The 15,743-nt window shown below is 36.3% G+C and overlaps 2 protein-coding genes across 3 annotated transcripts; both read left to right on the top strand.

Annotated features, from left to right (window-relative positions):
• Positions 1-2,685: 2,685 nt before the first annotated feature.
• LOC135676522 (PI-PLC X domain-containing protein At5g67130-like) lies at positions 2,686-8,005 on the top strand. 2 transcript variants are annotated; one of them, XM_065187800.1, is made up of 8 exons: positions 2,691-2,860; positions 2,928-3,041; positions 3,138-3,275; positions 5,166-5,264; positions 5,339-5,642; positions 5,738-5,961; positions 6,057-6,134; positions 7,625-8,005. In XM_065187800.1, exons 1-8 carry the CDS (start codon positions 2,783-2,785, stop codon positions 7,799-7,801), a joined length of 1,212 nt encoding a protein of 403 aa, XP_065043872.1. In that variant the 5' UTR covers positions 2,691-2,782; the 3' UTR covers positions 7,802-8,005. The 2 variants fall into 2 exon arrangements, with proteins under 2 accessions (XP_065043873.1, XP_065043872.1); XM_065187801.1 differs by lacking the exon at positions 5,166-5,264 and having other exon boundaries at positions 2,686-2,860.
• A 198-nt stretch (positions 8,006-8,203) lies between these two features.
• LOC103988520 (ribonucleoside-diphosphate reductase large subunit) lies at positions 8,204-14,262 on the top strand. The gene is made up of 18 exons (XM_018826901.2): positions 8,204-8,351; positions 8,450-8,782; positions 8,872-8,933; positions 9,032-9,119; positions 9,440-9,703; positions 9,791-10,031; positions 10,119-10,195; positions 11,084-11,254; positions 11,339-11,431; positions 11,504-11,653; positions 11,763-11,849; positions 11,936-12,100; positions 12,186-12,305; positions 12,668-12,870; positions 12,942-13,091; positions 13,172-13,319; positions 13,447-13,530; positions 13,646-14,262. The coding sequence occupies exons 2-18, from the start codon at positions 8,555-8,557 to the stop codon at positions 13,745-13,747; spliced, it is 2,433 nt and encodes an 810-aa protein (XP_018682446.1). The 5' UTR covers positions 8,204-8,351; positions 8,450-8,554; the 3' UTR covers positions 13,748-14,262.
• The last annotated feature ends 1,481 nt before the right edge of the window (positions 14,263-15,743 follow it).

Here is a 15,743-nt window from a genome sequence, read left to right as displayed (position 1 = left end):
TCAGTTCGTTTCATTTTATTCTATCTTTTTTTCATTATTTTATTTCATCTTCAACGATTAAGAGGAGGAAAAGAAGAAGAAGATGTAAATGAATAAGTTATGAATATTTAAAGTTTTTAATATGAGATTGTAAATAACAAGAAGAGGGTTGCAAATAATAATCTCCAATTTAAATGGGGCATCGTGATAGATTAGTTAATCGTCAAGTTAAATGAATCAAACCCCCAAATTAGACTTAAAATTTCCTAAAATAACCAAAAACAGGAAACAGAAAAATATTTTTATTATTGTAAAAGTTTGAGATGAGTTAGATAAGTTTTATAGTATTATACTCAATAAATTAATTGTGTTACCCTTGATTATAGAATCAAATGAAATTGTGTTGCACAAATGATATGTTTTGAGCCTTAATGAGAGTTATGTATGTCATTTAATGTAATAAAATTTAAAAATATATTAAATTAAATTAAAAAAATCTCTAAAATAAATAAAAGTGAAAAAAATAATAAATAAAATTATTTATATGATATCTTCTTTTGATAGTGAGATTGAGGTGAGTTGAACTCATAACTCAAATGTGTTATATTTAATAGTAGAATCAACACATGGTTTTCCAATTTAGTATACCCATATTCCATTTACGACACCATAAAGTTTGTGAAGCTCACATCAATCTTTCATTTTTTTGAATTGATTTTGATATTTTTTTAAGTTGATTGTGCAATACAGCTCATTATGATAGCACATCATAAAGTTTGTCCAACTTACATCCGGTTTGTTTGAGCAAAATAATCGGATCCCCGGACGTGGAACCGCACGGTTCAGAAACGGTCGGTCGGGTGCGTGGGATGAATAAGACACAGCTATTTCTGATGACGTGTTATTATACTATAGGCAGACAAGGCGGGTCCACGGTTGCTGGTTCATAGCAATGGTGAGGATAGATAGAATGAGATGGTGAAAGGACAGGCGGGTCACGGACGGCACGGGCGAAGGCAGGCGGGTCCACTCTTTTCGCACGAGCCAAAAGATTCGGTACTCCCGACATAAAATAAAATAAAATTTCGATTTTTTTATTTATGAAAATATTTAAAATAATGATAAATTTTCGAAAAAAATATTTTTTCAATAATTTTGTGCATTGAGCCCTACTTGAATTTTTTTTTAAAACGATACTCTTAGTCATATGAAAATATTATTTTATATATTATTTTATTATATTAATTATTGCATGACCTCGCATAAGAGTTAATCATTGCATGTAACCCTACTCCATTATATAGTATTTCCCCTTTTATTGGAAGCTTTTGCACGAGCAATACTCGTTTCCTTCAATATGATCCATACGTGGAGGCTAGTTACCCTGTTCATTGTGTATAAGGCCATCCACTTTCATTATGCAAGGCATGGGATCGCTCTTATTAATTTTGGGCGAGTCGTAGACTATCGAGTTCGAGTGACAATAATGATAAATGAGATAGGTTGGGTAAAAAAGATAATCGAAATGAAGGGTAGAATGATAATTAAAAAAGTATTATTTCAAAAAATTTTAAAGTAGTAGTACTTTACAAAAAACTATGAAAAATATTAAAAAGTAATTTTTTTTAAAAGAATTCACCGTATAAAATATTATATTTTTGTATTGTAATTTTTCACAAAACAAAATGAGAACATGCGCAGCTAAAGTAGAGATTACTTTGGGCAATGGGGTAGAGCCACTAAGTCACGTGATCTTACAATGCTCTGTCTTGAAGTCCTATAAAGTTGCCTTTTGTGAGGTTTGGTGGATGGCCTTACTATGATGAATGTGGCAGAAGGAAGCAGATCCGATGGATCTGACAAATTTCTTTTATTGGACCAGCTTTAAAAAGATTAGCCTTTGATTCTTTTGTCGGAATATTAAGATGATGCAGGCTACCATTTACATCCATAACACTATCTATCTTCTTGGTCGAGCTTGTGTTACTAGGATTAGATCCGATAGCTATATCTCGTTAATGGTGGAGGAATTGATGCCCACTTAGTTGTCAATTAAGATAGTTACATGTCAATATCTCGTTAGTACCTACCTACCAAATATTCTTCTCCTATTTGTTCGAGTCAGATAAATATATAGTAACATCAAAATATGTAATATTTTTAGTATTATCATATAAATTACAAAAATATCAATGCAAATTAGAGCTAAAAAATTATTACAACTGACTAAGATTAACTATATATATATATATATATATATATATATATATATATATATATATATATATATATATATATATATATATATATATAGCAAAATCAACCCACAAAACCCCCATAATCAATTTTTTTTTTTGAATTTACTAGTTAGATCCCTTAAAATGGCAAAAAGATAATATTTATCGTCCTCTAACATGGTATTATTATAAGTTTTAATTGTGATTCTACCCAAACTAAATTACAAAATCTTCCGAGTTATTCAAACATAGAATAACCAATGAAATCTTATTCATAGCATATTTACTTGTTATCTTTAAAATAATTGATGTAAGTTCGATAAACTTTATGATGAACTGTATTGCACAATCAACTTCAAAAAAAAAATCAAAATCAATTCAAAAAAATTGAAAGATTGATGTGAGCTCCACAATCTTTACGGTGTCACCGTCGCCCCTCAGCCGCACCGTTGTCGCGCTTGACTCGACCTCACCGCAACCCCCGTCCGTTCCTACTCCCCATATAAGTACTTCGGCTGCCTCTAATAGAAATCCCGTTCCAATCTCACGGCCGCAGAAGCGAAAAAATGGCCCTTCCCCCTTCCTCCTTCTTCGTCCTCCTCTTCCTCTCCGTCGGCTCGTCTCTTCTTTCATCTGCCGCCAAGGTATCACCTCTTTCTCTCTCTGTTGGGTGAGTATCGGTTTGTCATCTCCATTTCGATTCTGTTGCAGCTGGGGGAGGGGTGCTCGGCCAACCAGGACTGCGACGCCGGACTACGCTGCGACGGCTGCGATGGCGACCTTGGAGTTTGCGTGAGAATCCGGCCGTACGAACCGAGATCCAAGGTCCGCATTCGTCACTACCCGTTTTCGATCCGTAATTTGGGGCTTTGGGAGGGATGGTTTCGTTTCCGGGCTAATTTGGGACTGGAATGTGCGCAGGGGAAGGATCTGCCATTCAACAAGTACTCGTGGCTGACGACGCACAACTCCTTCGCCGATGCGGGGGCGCATTCCGCCACCGGCGCTACCCTTATCACCTTCACCAACCAGCATGACAACATCACTTCCCAGCTTAATGTACGCTTCCTCGCTCTCTCGCATGTTCACTTTTGCTGTCGAATTCTTTCCCCGGCGAGGCTTGTACGCCTCGCCGGACCTGTCGGGATCGTACACAATCCGCGGCCCTAGAAAGCCTCTCAAAACGTGCATAGTCGGCGTGAGTCCGAACTAGTTTGCCCCTTGAGACCCGCGGTCCCGCGCTCGTAGGACGGAACAGCGTCAAAGCTTATTCGGGTCTCATCATGGGCCAAGAGCGGGCTGGGGTGGTTCCAATAGTCCATCTTTCGTGAGAAAAATTGGGACGAGAAGCGCTTCTCGTGGCGCGAAGCCTAAAGTTTCGATCAAAGTTGGAAGGTGAGACAAGAAAAGAAGGTCGACACGTTTCTCAGCGATTACCACTCGCCCACCTGCCCCGTCATTGGAGGCAATGATCACGGGACCCACTTGGTGGTGACCGTAGGAAACGTATTCCTGAGAAAGGAAGCGTGGGCTGCTTTAGAAGCGAAGAAGTCGGTCCAACTCGTTCCAACCTCTAGAAAAAGAGAGATTATTCTTTCTTTTCTTTTTTTTTGCTTTAAATCGTCGCATTGTTTTTAATTATTCCAGCTTTCGCCAACCACTTTTGTTAATCCCAATCCCCGTGTGGACCTGATCGGAGAAGATGCGCTGATGCTGGGGTGATGATACGTTTAGTTTTTATCTATTAAGATGGAGAGTTGGTAGAACGCGGACTAAAAAGTTCCTGGACGAAGTCTGATGAGTCAAATCGATCATAAGAGTTTGTTAATATCAAATTGTGACATGCATAATGTTTGGCTACGTAATCAAGAAGTAACACACGGTAGATGGAAAGGAAAACAAGTTTTTTGTTATTCCTAATCTGTAATATGCTTATATAAAATTTGCTTCAAATATTTATCATATTAGTTAAACTTTTATCATTTGTATATTTTGAAAACCATAAGCAAAGTTGTTAATTAGCTTGTTAAAATGGCAAAAAATAGATTATTTGATTTTTTTTAGGTTAGCCTATCAATTGATTTCAAAATACTAGGTTGTTAATTATTTCTTTCATTAATGATTTAATATTTCATTTCTATAAAAATGTATATGATATTTATTTTTTTATTCATCTGGTGTTTCTTTTTTTCTTTTTTGTTTGTTTTTCGATGCATGGTGAAGTTTTTAAACCCTGGTTTAGTTGCATGTGTCACTAGTAAGGTCAATTCTTCTGCATTAGAAATAAAACACTTGAATATCACTTTAATTTCTTTTTGAGATTGATAAGATCCAATTGTCTGTACACAATTTGGATGCAATTAGCCTTAGAGGCTCTTGTCATTCTAATGGGCCACCTAATATAGATGCAAATTATTTGTTTAGATGCATCAGAGAGTGCCACCAACTTTAGACAAATTAAACAAAATTAATGATTGTTTAGGGGGCTTACAAGTTGTTGTTTCTAAGATCTTATTCCTTTCCCAAAGCACAAAGATGCTAATGATGCCACTTGAATTTTAAAATCAATCGATGACTCATCTGATAAGTTGGTAGAATAGATAATTGGAATTCTGTGCCAACTTTCTGCTCCGGTCTTGTTTTAAGCCATTACAACTCAGATTCCTTTGCTCTCTGAAATCATACTCATCCACACACAGAGATAAGATAGTTTTTTCTGTTTACTCTTTTTTAATCCACAAATATATTTCATTGTGCAGCCCTAAAAATCACCTGGGTCCAATGTATTTGCAGAATCTTTTGGTAATTACAACCAGAATAGAAGAAATTATGAAGGCAGCTGTCGTCTTGCTATATCATTTTTATTTGGAGATATATAATATGTATCATGAATCACCCATGGTTAATATATGCACATTCATGAGAACAGTATTTTTGATATTTTTACAGAATGGTGTTAGGGGTTTGATGCTGGATATGTATGACTTCAGAAATGACGTCTGGCTTTGCCACTCTACCGGTGGCCAATGTTATAACTTCACCGCATTTGTAAGCTTCTATATAGAGCTGATTCTCCTTAAGATCCCCCGACTGACTACTAATCCTGAATAGCTGTTTATCAGCAACCTGCCATCAATGTTCTCAAAGAAATTGAGACTTTCCTAGCAGCAAACCCTTCAGAGGTCATAACCATATTCATTGAAGATTATGTCAAATCCCCCAGTGGTCTCAGCAAGGTGTTCAATGCTTCAGGTCTCATGAAGTATTGGTTTCCGGTGGACCAGATGCCTAAGAATGGCAGTGACTGGCCTTTGCTAAGTAAAATGATCGACCAGAATCATCGTCTTCTGGTCTTCACATCTGTAGCTTCTAAGGAGGCTTCTGAGGGCATCGCCTATGAGTGGAACTATGTAGTTGAAAATCAATGTAAGAAGAGATTGCGATCCAACTTCTAGTATTGAGTGGTCATACACACATCAGATTATGCATTAATATTTCTCAATGTGTATTATGAGTTGCAGATGGAGATGAAGGAATGACTCCAGGTTCATGCCCCAGTCGAGCAGAGTCATCACCCATGAGCACCACATTGAAATCTCTTGTACTGATGAACTATTTCCGAACAAATCCTAGTGCGTCTTCTGCATGCCATAATAATTCGGCTCCTCTTCTTGGCATGCTTAAAACTTGTCATGGTTTGTCAGCCAACCGGTGGGCCAACTTCATAGCTGTTGATTTCTACATGGTAGTGTATATATTATATTTTTCTGTGTTTTTGGTTTCCGCTGAACAGGGCACTCACTTTTGATTTGAAATTAACTTGCTTCATTCATGATGCAGAAAGGTGATGCGCCTGAGGCTGCAGATGTAGCAAATGGACACATGGTTTGTGGCTGTGATAATATTGCCTATTGCAAGGTGAGAAGAACTTCCTATTGGATAAGTAGTCAAAGAAAAATAAGTTCACATGGAACTGGAACTCATGATGAAATCAATACATATCATGACATTATCAAGTAGCATGTAGTTTTTCATTTTTGACTTAGGCTTCTGGGAAGGTTTGATGCAGAAAAATATGACGGGCGCACAAGGGATCATACACCAATACATATAGCATAGGTTAACTTAGTTACTACATGAACCTAGATCTGTTCTCATTTAATTCCAATTACAATAGACCCTGATTATTTAATACTTTCAGGTAAATAATAAACAACCACGTATATCTATGACTTTGTGTAAACGTCTCTAAGGATGAAAAACCATTTGGCATGGCTGGTCAAATCATGCTAGATAGTATGGTAAATATGAATTGTGGATGGTTTTCAAACTTGCATTAGCATTTGAATAGATTAATACAATAAAAACATGAGGGTATAAATTCCCATGTGAATTGTAAGCATGATTTAACTAGTAATATGCTAATTAACTTAGATGCTTGACCATGGTATTAAGTAAATTTAAAAGCCAGTTAGCACGTACACCTATGACCTAACAACTATAAGTTCATCTATCTCCTGAATGAGGTCAATCCCTCCAGTGTTGTGTTGATTACAAGATTAGAGATTATTTTTGGATCAAAATTCATAACTTATTACCTAGATTTTCCCAACAATTGAATGAAGGCCAAGAGCAGGCTTTGTGAAATGAGTTTCTGTTCATTCGCATTTTGAGAACCTTGTGCGATTATATGACCATTTTGGCAGGAAAATTTTAGAAGATATAGGTTTGTGCTAGAACCAGAAAACATTAAGGTACCAGTTTGGCAACCTTTATCATTTTTTGTGCACTTCTTTGTGTCATTCACTTTAATAACAGTAACAAAATCATAAATTTTAACTATTTGAGATTGACTATATAGATCTTTTGTTGTGATTAAGACATGTAAAGAGCCATATATGTTTGGTTAAATTTAAAATATTTAAATTTTTATTTATAATTTCTGTTAAAATCTTTTTAAATCTTCCTTTATCTTTCCTCTTCCTAATAATATTAATTATTATTATTTTTAACTATCATATCTATAGGTCTCTTAAGCATATGTGTATATCATCTTAAATGATTCTTTTTTATTTTATCCTTTATTTAGATGATACCTAATTGTTCATGAATAAAAATATTTTTTATTCTATTTTTTAGTAATTTCACACATTTATATGAATATTTTTATCTTAATAACATAAACTTTATATATATATATATATATATATATATATATATATATATATATATATATATATATATATATATATAAAATAGTGTTTTGGTAACTATACTATACGGTTGCAAAATTTAGAGATGCTTGACATTGGGATACATTCGGTAAATGTAAATAAACTCTAACAGATCCTAAACATTACGACACATTAGGGCTAATTTATATTTGAACATGTTAATGGGCTCTACAGGCTAATGCCACCTTTGGCACTTGTGCTCTGCCACGAAGGTCGTCACCTCCAAAGTCGTCACCAACAGCATCCACTTCAGCTGAGACATCCAATGCCTCTTCCGCTGGAAGATTCTCTATGTTGCTTAAGGTGGTTCCAATCACTATAATCGTGCTACTGGAGCTCATTTTATTTTGACCAGTTTGCAGTATGGGCTGCGTCGAGTTGTATGAACTTGAAGCCGATTCTTTGGTGTCGAGATTTGTTCTGTTCGCCATATTTTGTTCTTCTGTTTGCCTCTGAGTGTTCTTCCACGGGTCTTTATATTAATTGGTAGAGGATTTGTTTGGAACAAGATTGGAAGGCTTTTATAAGCTATTTATTTGCTTAGGTTCGGCATAATTAATAGTAATTCATCACGTATATATAAAGAAACAAAATTCTCCAGGATGGTTATTACTGGTGTTGAGCTGCGTCAAAAATGATGTTTTTAACTAGGAAAATTGTTTTGATCGTAATTCATTAAGTACGAAGCTTCATTCACCATTGCCGGCCTTTAAACCTCATAAGGTCTATAAAGCGGTGCCAAATTGGTTTGTTCGTCTTCAATGGGTTCAATAAAACCGCTCGGGCACACATAATTGGGTTCCTCAGGTCGCTTTCTCTCGTCCTCCCGAGTCAGCACGCGTTGGACTCCATCCTCGAGACGCCCGCCAAAAAGGTTCGAAAATGCGGAACACGTAATGAGGTGAGACTCCCGTTGGCGCCAAAATTTTCCCATGACGATCCTTCTTCGAGAAGATGCCCATGGAGCCCTAATTCAAAATTTTCGGCCCACGGTAATAGTTTAAATCCGCAGCGCGTCGCTCGTCTCTGCTCGCGGTCGCATTCATCGCCCCGTTTCTCCCCCCTTCCATTTGTTCGACGAAAGTCCGCGCAGAAGGATCCGAGATGTACGTAGTGAAGCGGGACGGACGGCCCGAGGCCGTCCACTTCGACAAGATCACGGCGCGGCTTAAGAAGCTGAGTTACGGGCTCACCCAGGAGCACTGCGACCCGGTGCTCGTCGCCCAGAAGGTGTGTGCCGGCGTCTATAAGGGCGTCACCACCAGCCAGCTCGATGAGCTCGCCGCCGAGACCGCCGCCGCCATGACCGCCAATCACCCCGACTATGCCTCGGTATGCCCCGCCTTCGTCTTCTTTGATGCCCCATCTTTTCCCTTTGTTTTGGTTGGCGAGATTCATTTTTCTCTGTGGTTTTCTTATAGCTCGCTGCGAGGATCGTGGTCTCTAATTTGCATAAGAACACAAAGAAGTCATTCTCCGAAACGTAAGTGAGTTTTGCTCTTTAGATTGTTTAGTTTCGGTTTTTGCTGTTCGTTACTAGCGACTTCTAAGGTTCCCGATTGGTGATGGATATGAATTCAGGATAAAGCTAATGTATCATCATTTCAACGAGAGATCTGGACAGGAGGCTCCGTTGATTGCTGATGATGTTTATGAGATAATCATGAAGGTAATTATTCGGTACCTTGGCGTGAGATGACACTATATATTTGCTTTGTCGGGCTTAATTTTGTATTACTTGTGAAAATATTTTCTTAGCATATATTTGATGCATACATACAGTTCCTATATAAAATAGCTAATGCGACTACTAGGGGTAACAAACCATGCGGCTAAAACAATATACGTTATTCTATTATTATTATCTGGTCCTTTTAAAAAAAAAGGCATGGCTTTGATCTGATTGTAGTTCAAAATTTCCTACTTGGATTATTGTCTATTGTGAAGATGCAAGGTTGTATAAAAAATCCTCCAATTAAATCATTTCAGAATGCTGCTCGCTTGGACAGTGAGATAATTTATGATCGAGATTTTGACTATGACTACTTTGGATTTAAAACTCTGGAGAGGTCATATCTCTTGAAAGTATCTGGCATGGTAGTTGAGAGGCCACAACACATGCTGATGAGAGTAGCTGTTGGAATCCACAAAGATGACATCAAGTCTGTTATCAGAACTTACCATCTGATGTCTCAACGCTGGTTCACTCATGCTTCTCCCACCTTGTTTAATGCAGGCACCCCTAGGCCGCAGGTACCTGATACTAGACTTGTTCTGTTCTTTTGCAAATTGCAATAGTTTATTCTTTTGTTTGCTTATATAGTTGATGTGTTTTGGCAGTTAAGTAGCTGTTTCTTGATATGCATGAAAGAAGATAGCATTGAGGGGATATATGATACGCTTAAGGAGTGTGCTATAATAAGCAAGTCAGCTGGAGGAATTGGTGTTTCTGTTCACAACATCCGAGCAACAGGCAGTTATATCCGTGGGACAAATGGAACATCTAATGGTATTGTTCCAATGCTAAGGGTGTTCAATGATACTGCTCGTTATGTTGATCAAGGAGGAGGCAAGAGAAAGGGTAATTTGGTTATGATTTTGGTTACTGTTATTTTCAGGTGATAATGTCCAATGTTTGAAATGCTGATCTTTGTTTAATACCTACTAGGTGCATTTGCCGTATATTTGGAACCTTGGCATGCTGATATGTATGAGTTCCTTGAGCTTAGAAAGAACCATGGAAAGGTAATTTTTTTCACTTGCTTAATGTTTTGATCACCTTTTGCATCTGCTTTCCTCTTTTATGTCATGTGATTTTTTTTAATCTATTTCTGACAAACAATTCAAATTGATTGCTTGTTGAGAAACACTCGGAGCTTCTCCAATGTGAGATGATGACAATTTAGAATGACAGTTTGATTAATGATAGCTTTCCCAAGAAGACTTCGTCTGATAACATTTAGAATGACAGTTTGATCAATGCTAGCTTTTCCAAGAATATTTCATCTACATTCATGTTTATCTATGGAATAAATTAGTGCATAAATATCATGTGTGCTTTCATTTTTCTTTTTAATCTCATAGAAAATTTAAAATGGTGCTAGTAGTGTATAGAATTCTTTTCTTTTTAAGAAAAAAAAAGTTGCAAAATGTTGCAAAATTGGGTGGAAAACATGTCTTTCATCCATGTTATATTGTTGTTTAGAGTTTTTAGTTTCTTGGCAGCATTATTTCAAGGTCTTAAACCTTGGGCAAAAAACAGTTGCATCCTTAGTTTGTATTTGATGTAACAAGATTCTTTTTTGGTGGTTTCACTTTGTATGGAAGATTCAGTATATTTGGTTGGCAAGATGCATTCTTTTACTTCGATATATGTGAGTGATTAGAGATCATGATTGTGAATTGAAGGTTACATAGCGGTTGTGCTCCTAATGGAAAAAGAGGATGACCATGGGTAATTTATTATATTCTCCAGCAATATGCTTTCATCCTCCAGATTGAATCTTGCTTCATCCTACTGTGATGAAAACATGTCCATCATATTTCAGTAGTTAGATAAAGCTCAGACACTTGGAGTGATTTTCTGGAATGGATGTTTTCTTTTATGTAATTGTAAGTTCTTTTATTTTGCAGGAAGAGCATAGAGCTAGGGACCTGTTTTATGCCCTTTGGATTCCTGATCTCTTTATGGAAAGAGTTCAGAGTAATGGACAATGGTCATTGTTTTGCCCTAATGAAGCTCCGGGACTTGCTGATTGTTGGGGTGATGAATTTGAGAAACTCTACCTAAAATATGAGGATGAGGTAAGTCTGGCCTGCAAATAACAAATGCTTAAACAAGTTTTTAATTAATATTTGTAGTCATTCTCTTCCATTCATGTACTTTAGGGCAAGGCCAAGAAGGTTGTTGCAGCACAGAACCTTTGGTTTGAGATCCTTAAATCTCAGATTGAGACTGGAACACCGTATATGCTCTTCAAGGTATTAACTGTAATTATCATGCCCTTCAGAAATTTCTGAAGTCATGCTGATGACACCGTTACATGTATTCAGGATACTTGCAATAGAAAAAGTAATCAACAGAATCTTGGTACCATTAAGTCTTCAAACCTATGCACTGAGATTATTGAATACACAAGTCCTACTGAAACAGCCGTGTGCAACCTGGCATCCATTGCTTTACCACGGTTTGTCAGGGAGAAGGTGTGTTCTCATGGATCTTTGTTTTCCCTTTTAGCAAAGGATTCCCAAGTTAGCTATCAGACCATGACATGGGGTACCATTTCTCCTTTTTTAATGGATTTGCTTTCAGGGTGTCCCACTAGAGTCGCATCCATCCAGGTTGGTTGGTAGTAGTGGATCAAAGAACAGATACTTTGATTTTGACAAGCTTGGTGAGGTAGGATTTTAATTGCCTCAATTTATGAAATACATGCACATTGTTTCAGAGTATTTCTAAATTAACATATATTCTTTTGTTTACAGGTTACTGCAATAATAACCGAGAATCTCAACAAAATAATTGATGTGAACTACTATCCAGTTGAAACTGCAAGGAGATCAAACCTACGACACAGGCCAATAGGAATTGGTGTTCAGGGTTTGGCTGACACTTTCATTTTACTTGGCATGCCTTTTGATTCACCTGAGGTAATTGCTGAGATCAAATATGTTCTCTAGTTCCTTTATTATTTTTGATATGGACTACTATGTTAATGATTAACTCTTTCTGTAGGCTCAGCAGCTGAACAAGGATATATTTGAGACCATATATTACCATGCTCTCAAGTCTTCTTCTGAAATTGCTATTAGCAGTGGTCCTTATGAGACTTATCAAGGAAGTCCAGTAAGCAAGGTTTGGTTCTGCTTCTGTTAATCCTTGTAACTTCATTTGTGTTGAGACACCATCTTTGTATTAAAGCTTTTTCTAAATAATGGTTGTTGCCATCTGCTCAAATTGCTTTATGTGCTTTCTTGGGTGTGATCAGGGTTGATTTGTGCATGTTATTATTGCTATTACCATATTTTCATAGCAGAAACACATGTTTTCAGTATGCCTTGAATGAACTGGAATGTTAGAATGTGTAACTCTGAAGAGGAATATGTTTTTGAGCTGTGTTCGTTTCTTAGGTGCTACATTTCAGCATAAATGTTTAGTTTATGCCTGTAATAATTATTCCGCATCCTTGGAAGAATGCTGATTGTATTGTTGCTCAGGGAATTCTCCAACCTGACATGTGGAATGTTACTCTTTCTGATCGATGGGATTGGGCTGCATTAAGGGAAATGATATCAAAGAATGGTGTCAGAAACTCTCTTCTTATTGCTCCTATGCCCACTGCTTCAACTAGTCAAATTCTTGGCAACAATGAGTGTTTTGAGCCATACACATCCAACATCTACAGTCGCAGAGTTTTAAGGTATGCTTTGGACATAATATCATTTTTGAAATGAATCAATCAACCTATATGATAACACTACTTTTTTTCAGTGGGGAATTTGTTGTGGTGAATAAACATCTCCTGCATGACTTGACTGAGATGGGTCTATGGTCACCTGCTCTCAAGAACAAGATAATTTATGAGGATGGTTCTGTTCTCAAGATTCCTGAAATTCCAGATAACTTAAAAGCAATTTACAAGTGAGACAATGCAAGCAAATAACTCATTCCTATTGTCTAAGATATTTTTCCTTGATCTAATAAGTGTTTTGTGATTTTAGAACTGTTTGGGAGATTAAACAAAGGACTCTAGTTGACATGGCTGTTGATCGTGGGTGTTACATAGATCAGAGTCAGAGCCTTAATATCCACATGGACCAGCCAAATTTTGGGAAGCTAACATCGCTGCACTTCTATGCTTGGTCCAAGGTTTGATGCCTCTTTATTTTCAACTAGTAATCTTAAATATGCTTATTATCCACAATGACCTACAATGCATTTATTTCCTTGAATTGGAACACATGAGGTGTAATGCTTGTGGACCTTTTGAATGTAGGGTTTGAAAACTGGAATGTATTATTTGCGTTCTCGTGCTGCTGCGGATGCAATCAAGTTTACTGTGGACACTTCTTTGCTCCAAGTACGGTTTCTCTTTTGATTTCCTTTAGTTATATAAATCATTTGATTTCTTTGATTACTAAATTCCTATTGGTATATTTTCAAATTGGGTTTGGCTTTTCATTTGTGGAATGCAGAAAACAACTAAGCCGGTGGAGGATGATGATGTCGAAGCCAAAATGGCACAGGTTGTTTGTTCCTTGGAAAACCGTGAAGAGTGCATGGCATGTGGAAGTTAAGATGTAATATTCCAGCAGCAGATGTTTTCAGTCTCTAACTGAAACACCAGAAGCAGAAGCAGAAGCAGAAGCAGAAGCACCATGATGAAAAGTAAGATACTCATCTACAGCTTTGGGCTCTCCTGGTGTCACTTTAGGGTTGCTTGATGGGATCAAATGAAGGCTCATGTGTGTGTGTGTGTGTGTTTGTTTATTAGTGAATTTGGATGTGTTATTTGTTTAGAGCTACTATCTAATAGCTAATGTCTTGTTTGGATAGTTCTGCATAAACAAGATAGACCGACTCAGGTGCAAATGAAGGCTCATGTGTGTGTGTGTTTTAGTGAATTTGGATGTGTTATTTGTTTAGAGATACAATCTAATATCTAGTGTCTTGTTTGTATAGTTCTGCATAAACAAGATAAGACTGCCTCAGGTGCATATGATGGAATGCCACTGGTCCTTTAAATAGACTTGAAATTCTAGTCCTGTATCAATATGCTAATTATTGAATCCAAAGTCTTCTTCTCAGAATAAATTTCAGTCAGAGGAAGATATACTTCAACATGCAAGGGCTTTTTCTGTATATTCTTTTGAATTTGGTAAGATGAATTTTGGTGGTCAACCTTGATATGATCAAATTGTTTTGCTCTGTTTGTTTGTTTTCCTTCTTGGTTTTTCAAGTGTTATCTTATTTGGAACTGGAAAATAAGTTTGATTAAAAAAAAAGTTTGCAAGGAATTCAGATTGCTTTATATAGTTTTTGTTTGGTTAGTATATTGTCATGTTAGGATTGATTGGATTGTGTGTGTCAATTGCGATAGGTGCTTTTAGTGTTTTTATTTTCTAGGCAGATATATCATGCAAAGGGATATTATGATTTGGTCGATTACATTAGGCACTATTGATGTTTCATTTTTTTTTTTGTTAAAGATAGATGCATAGTGAGGGACATTATGGCGTAGTCAATTGTATTAAGTGTTTTGGATGTTTTTTTTTATTATGTGTAGGGGATGTTTTGACCCGATTGATTACACTAAACATTTTTTATGTTTTACTCTTCTTCTTGATGAACACAACATGCATAAGAAAATGTTTTGGCATAATAGGTTTGGTGTATGTTGGATGAGATTAAGAGGTGATAAGAAGCTACAAGTGTGTTTGTTAAGATTCCTCTAATGATCAAATTAGTTTGTGTGTATTATGGTAAAAAAATCAGGAGTTCAAATGTTGGAATCCAATTTACTTAATTCATGATTAAAATCTGTATGTAAGGATTGCTTATTTAATATTTGTTTTGTAACCAAGGCCGATTACAAAATATTAAATACATTAATGATAAATTATTCTTTTAGATGTCATGTTGTTGTAACATTCTCAATTGATGTGTTATACTCCATTATTTCATGTATTCAATCTTCATGGATTGAAAATGATTGTCATATGATAATCTATATATTTGTTTTGTTATCATTCTCATATTTGATATCCCTTAGTATCAGGAAGAAAAAAATAACACATATAAAGTTGCTACAAGATTGAATTTTCTTTTGCTGCTCACGTATTTGTTTGTCAAAAGTTAAATTAGACAAGCTAACGTTGCTCTCAATATAGAACAAAAATCATTTACTCAAAACACTTTTCTTCATGCTCATTATTATTCTAAATAGAATGGCTTAGCTAGCCAGCCTACCTTTACCAACAAAATATCTAATGAATCATACTAAAATGATATCATGTTGCCGTAGAGAATGCCCATGTGCTATCCTACCCTACCCTACCCTACCCTATCCTACCCTACCCAACCATATGTTAATTTAATGGCATGCGCACCTACCAAAGTAGTCAACTACAACTGAATCTGGTTTATTCGGAATCAATCGAAACTAACAGCACTTATGATCACTAAATTTGACTCAACACCCTAATTTTAGCTTTGCAACAGTCTTAACTAAATGTGAAAACAATACTATAAAGACGAGGTATTTATAAGAATTAATATGAGGTATTTTATACA

Source organism: Musa acuminata, chromosome BXJ1-6, assembly GCF_036884655.1.
Source record: "Musa acuminata AAA Group cultivar baxijiao chromosome BXJ1-6, Cavendish_Baxijiao_AAA, whole genome shotgun sequence".
Taxonomy (NCBI): Eukaryota; Viridiplantae; Streptophyta; class Magnoliopsida; order Zingiberales; family Musaceae; genus Musa; species Musa acuminata.
Note: the sequence above shows the minus strand (reverse complement) of the source record. Positions and strands in the feature narration are given on the sequence as shown.

Bases quoted from the DNA above. Each gene is read 5' to 3' on its own strand.
- LOC135676522 (XM_065187800.1), top strand. From the start codon at position 2,783: ATGGCCCTTCCCCCTTCCTCCTTCTTCGTCCTCCTCTTCCTCTCCGTC. The intron at 2,861-2,927 runs GTATCACCTCTT...ATTCTGTTGCAG, and splicing joins TTCTTTCATCTGCCGCCAAG to CTGGGGGAGGGGTGCTCGGC. The intron at 6,135-7,624 runs GTGAGAAGAACT...TGGGCTCTACAG, and splicing joins ATAATATTGCCTATTGCAAG to GCTAATGCCACCTTTGGCAC.
- LOC103988520 (XM_018826901.2), top strand. From the start codon at position 8,555: ATGTACGTAGTGAAGCGGGACGGACGGCCCGAGGCCGTCCACTTCGAC. The intron at 11,255-11,338 runs GTAAGTCTGGCC...CATGTACTTTAG, and splicing joins ACCTAAAATATGAGGATGAG to GGCAAGGCCAAGAAGGTTGT. The intron at 11,850-11,935 runs GTAGGATTTTAA...TTTTGTTTACAG, and splicing joins ATTTTGACAAGCTTGGTGAG to GTTACTGCAATAATAACCGA.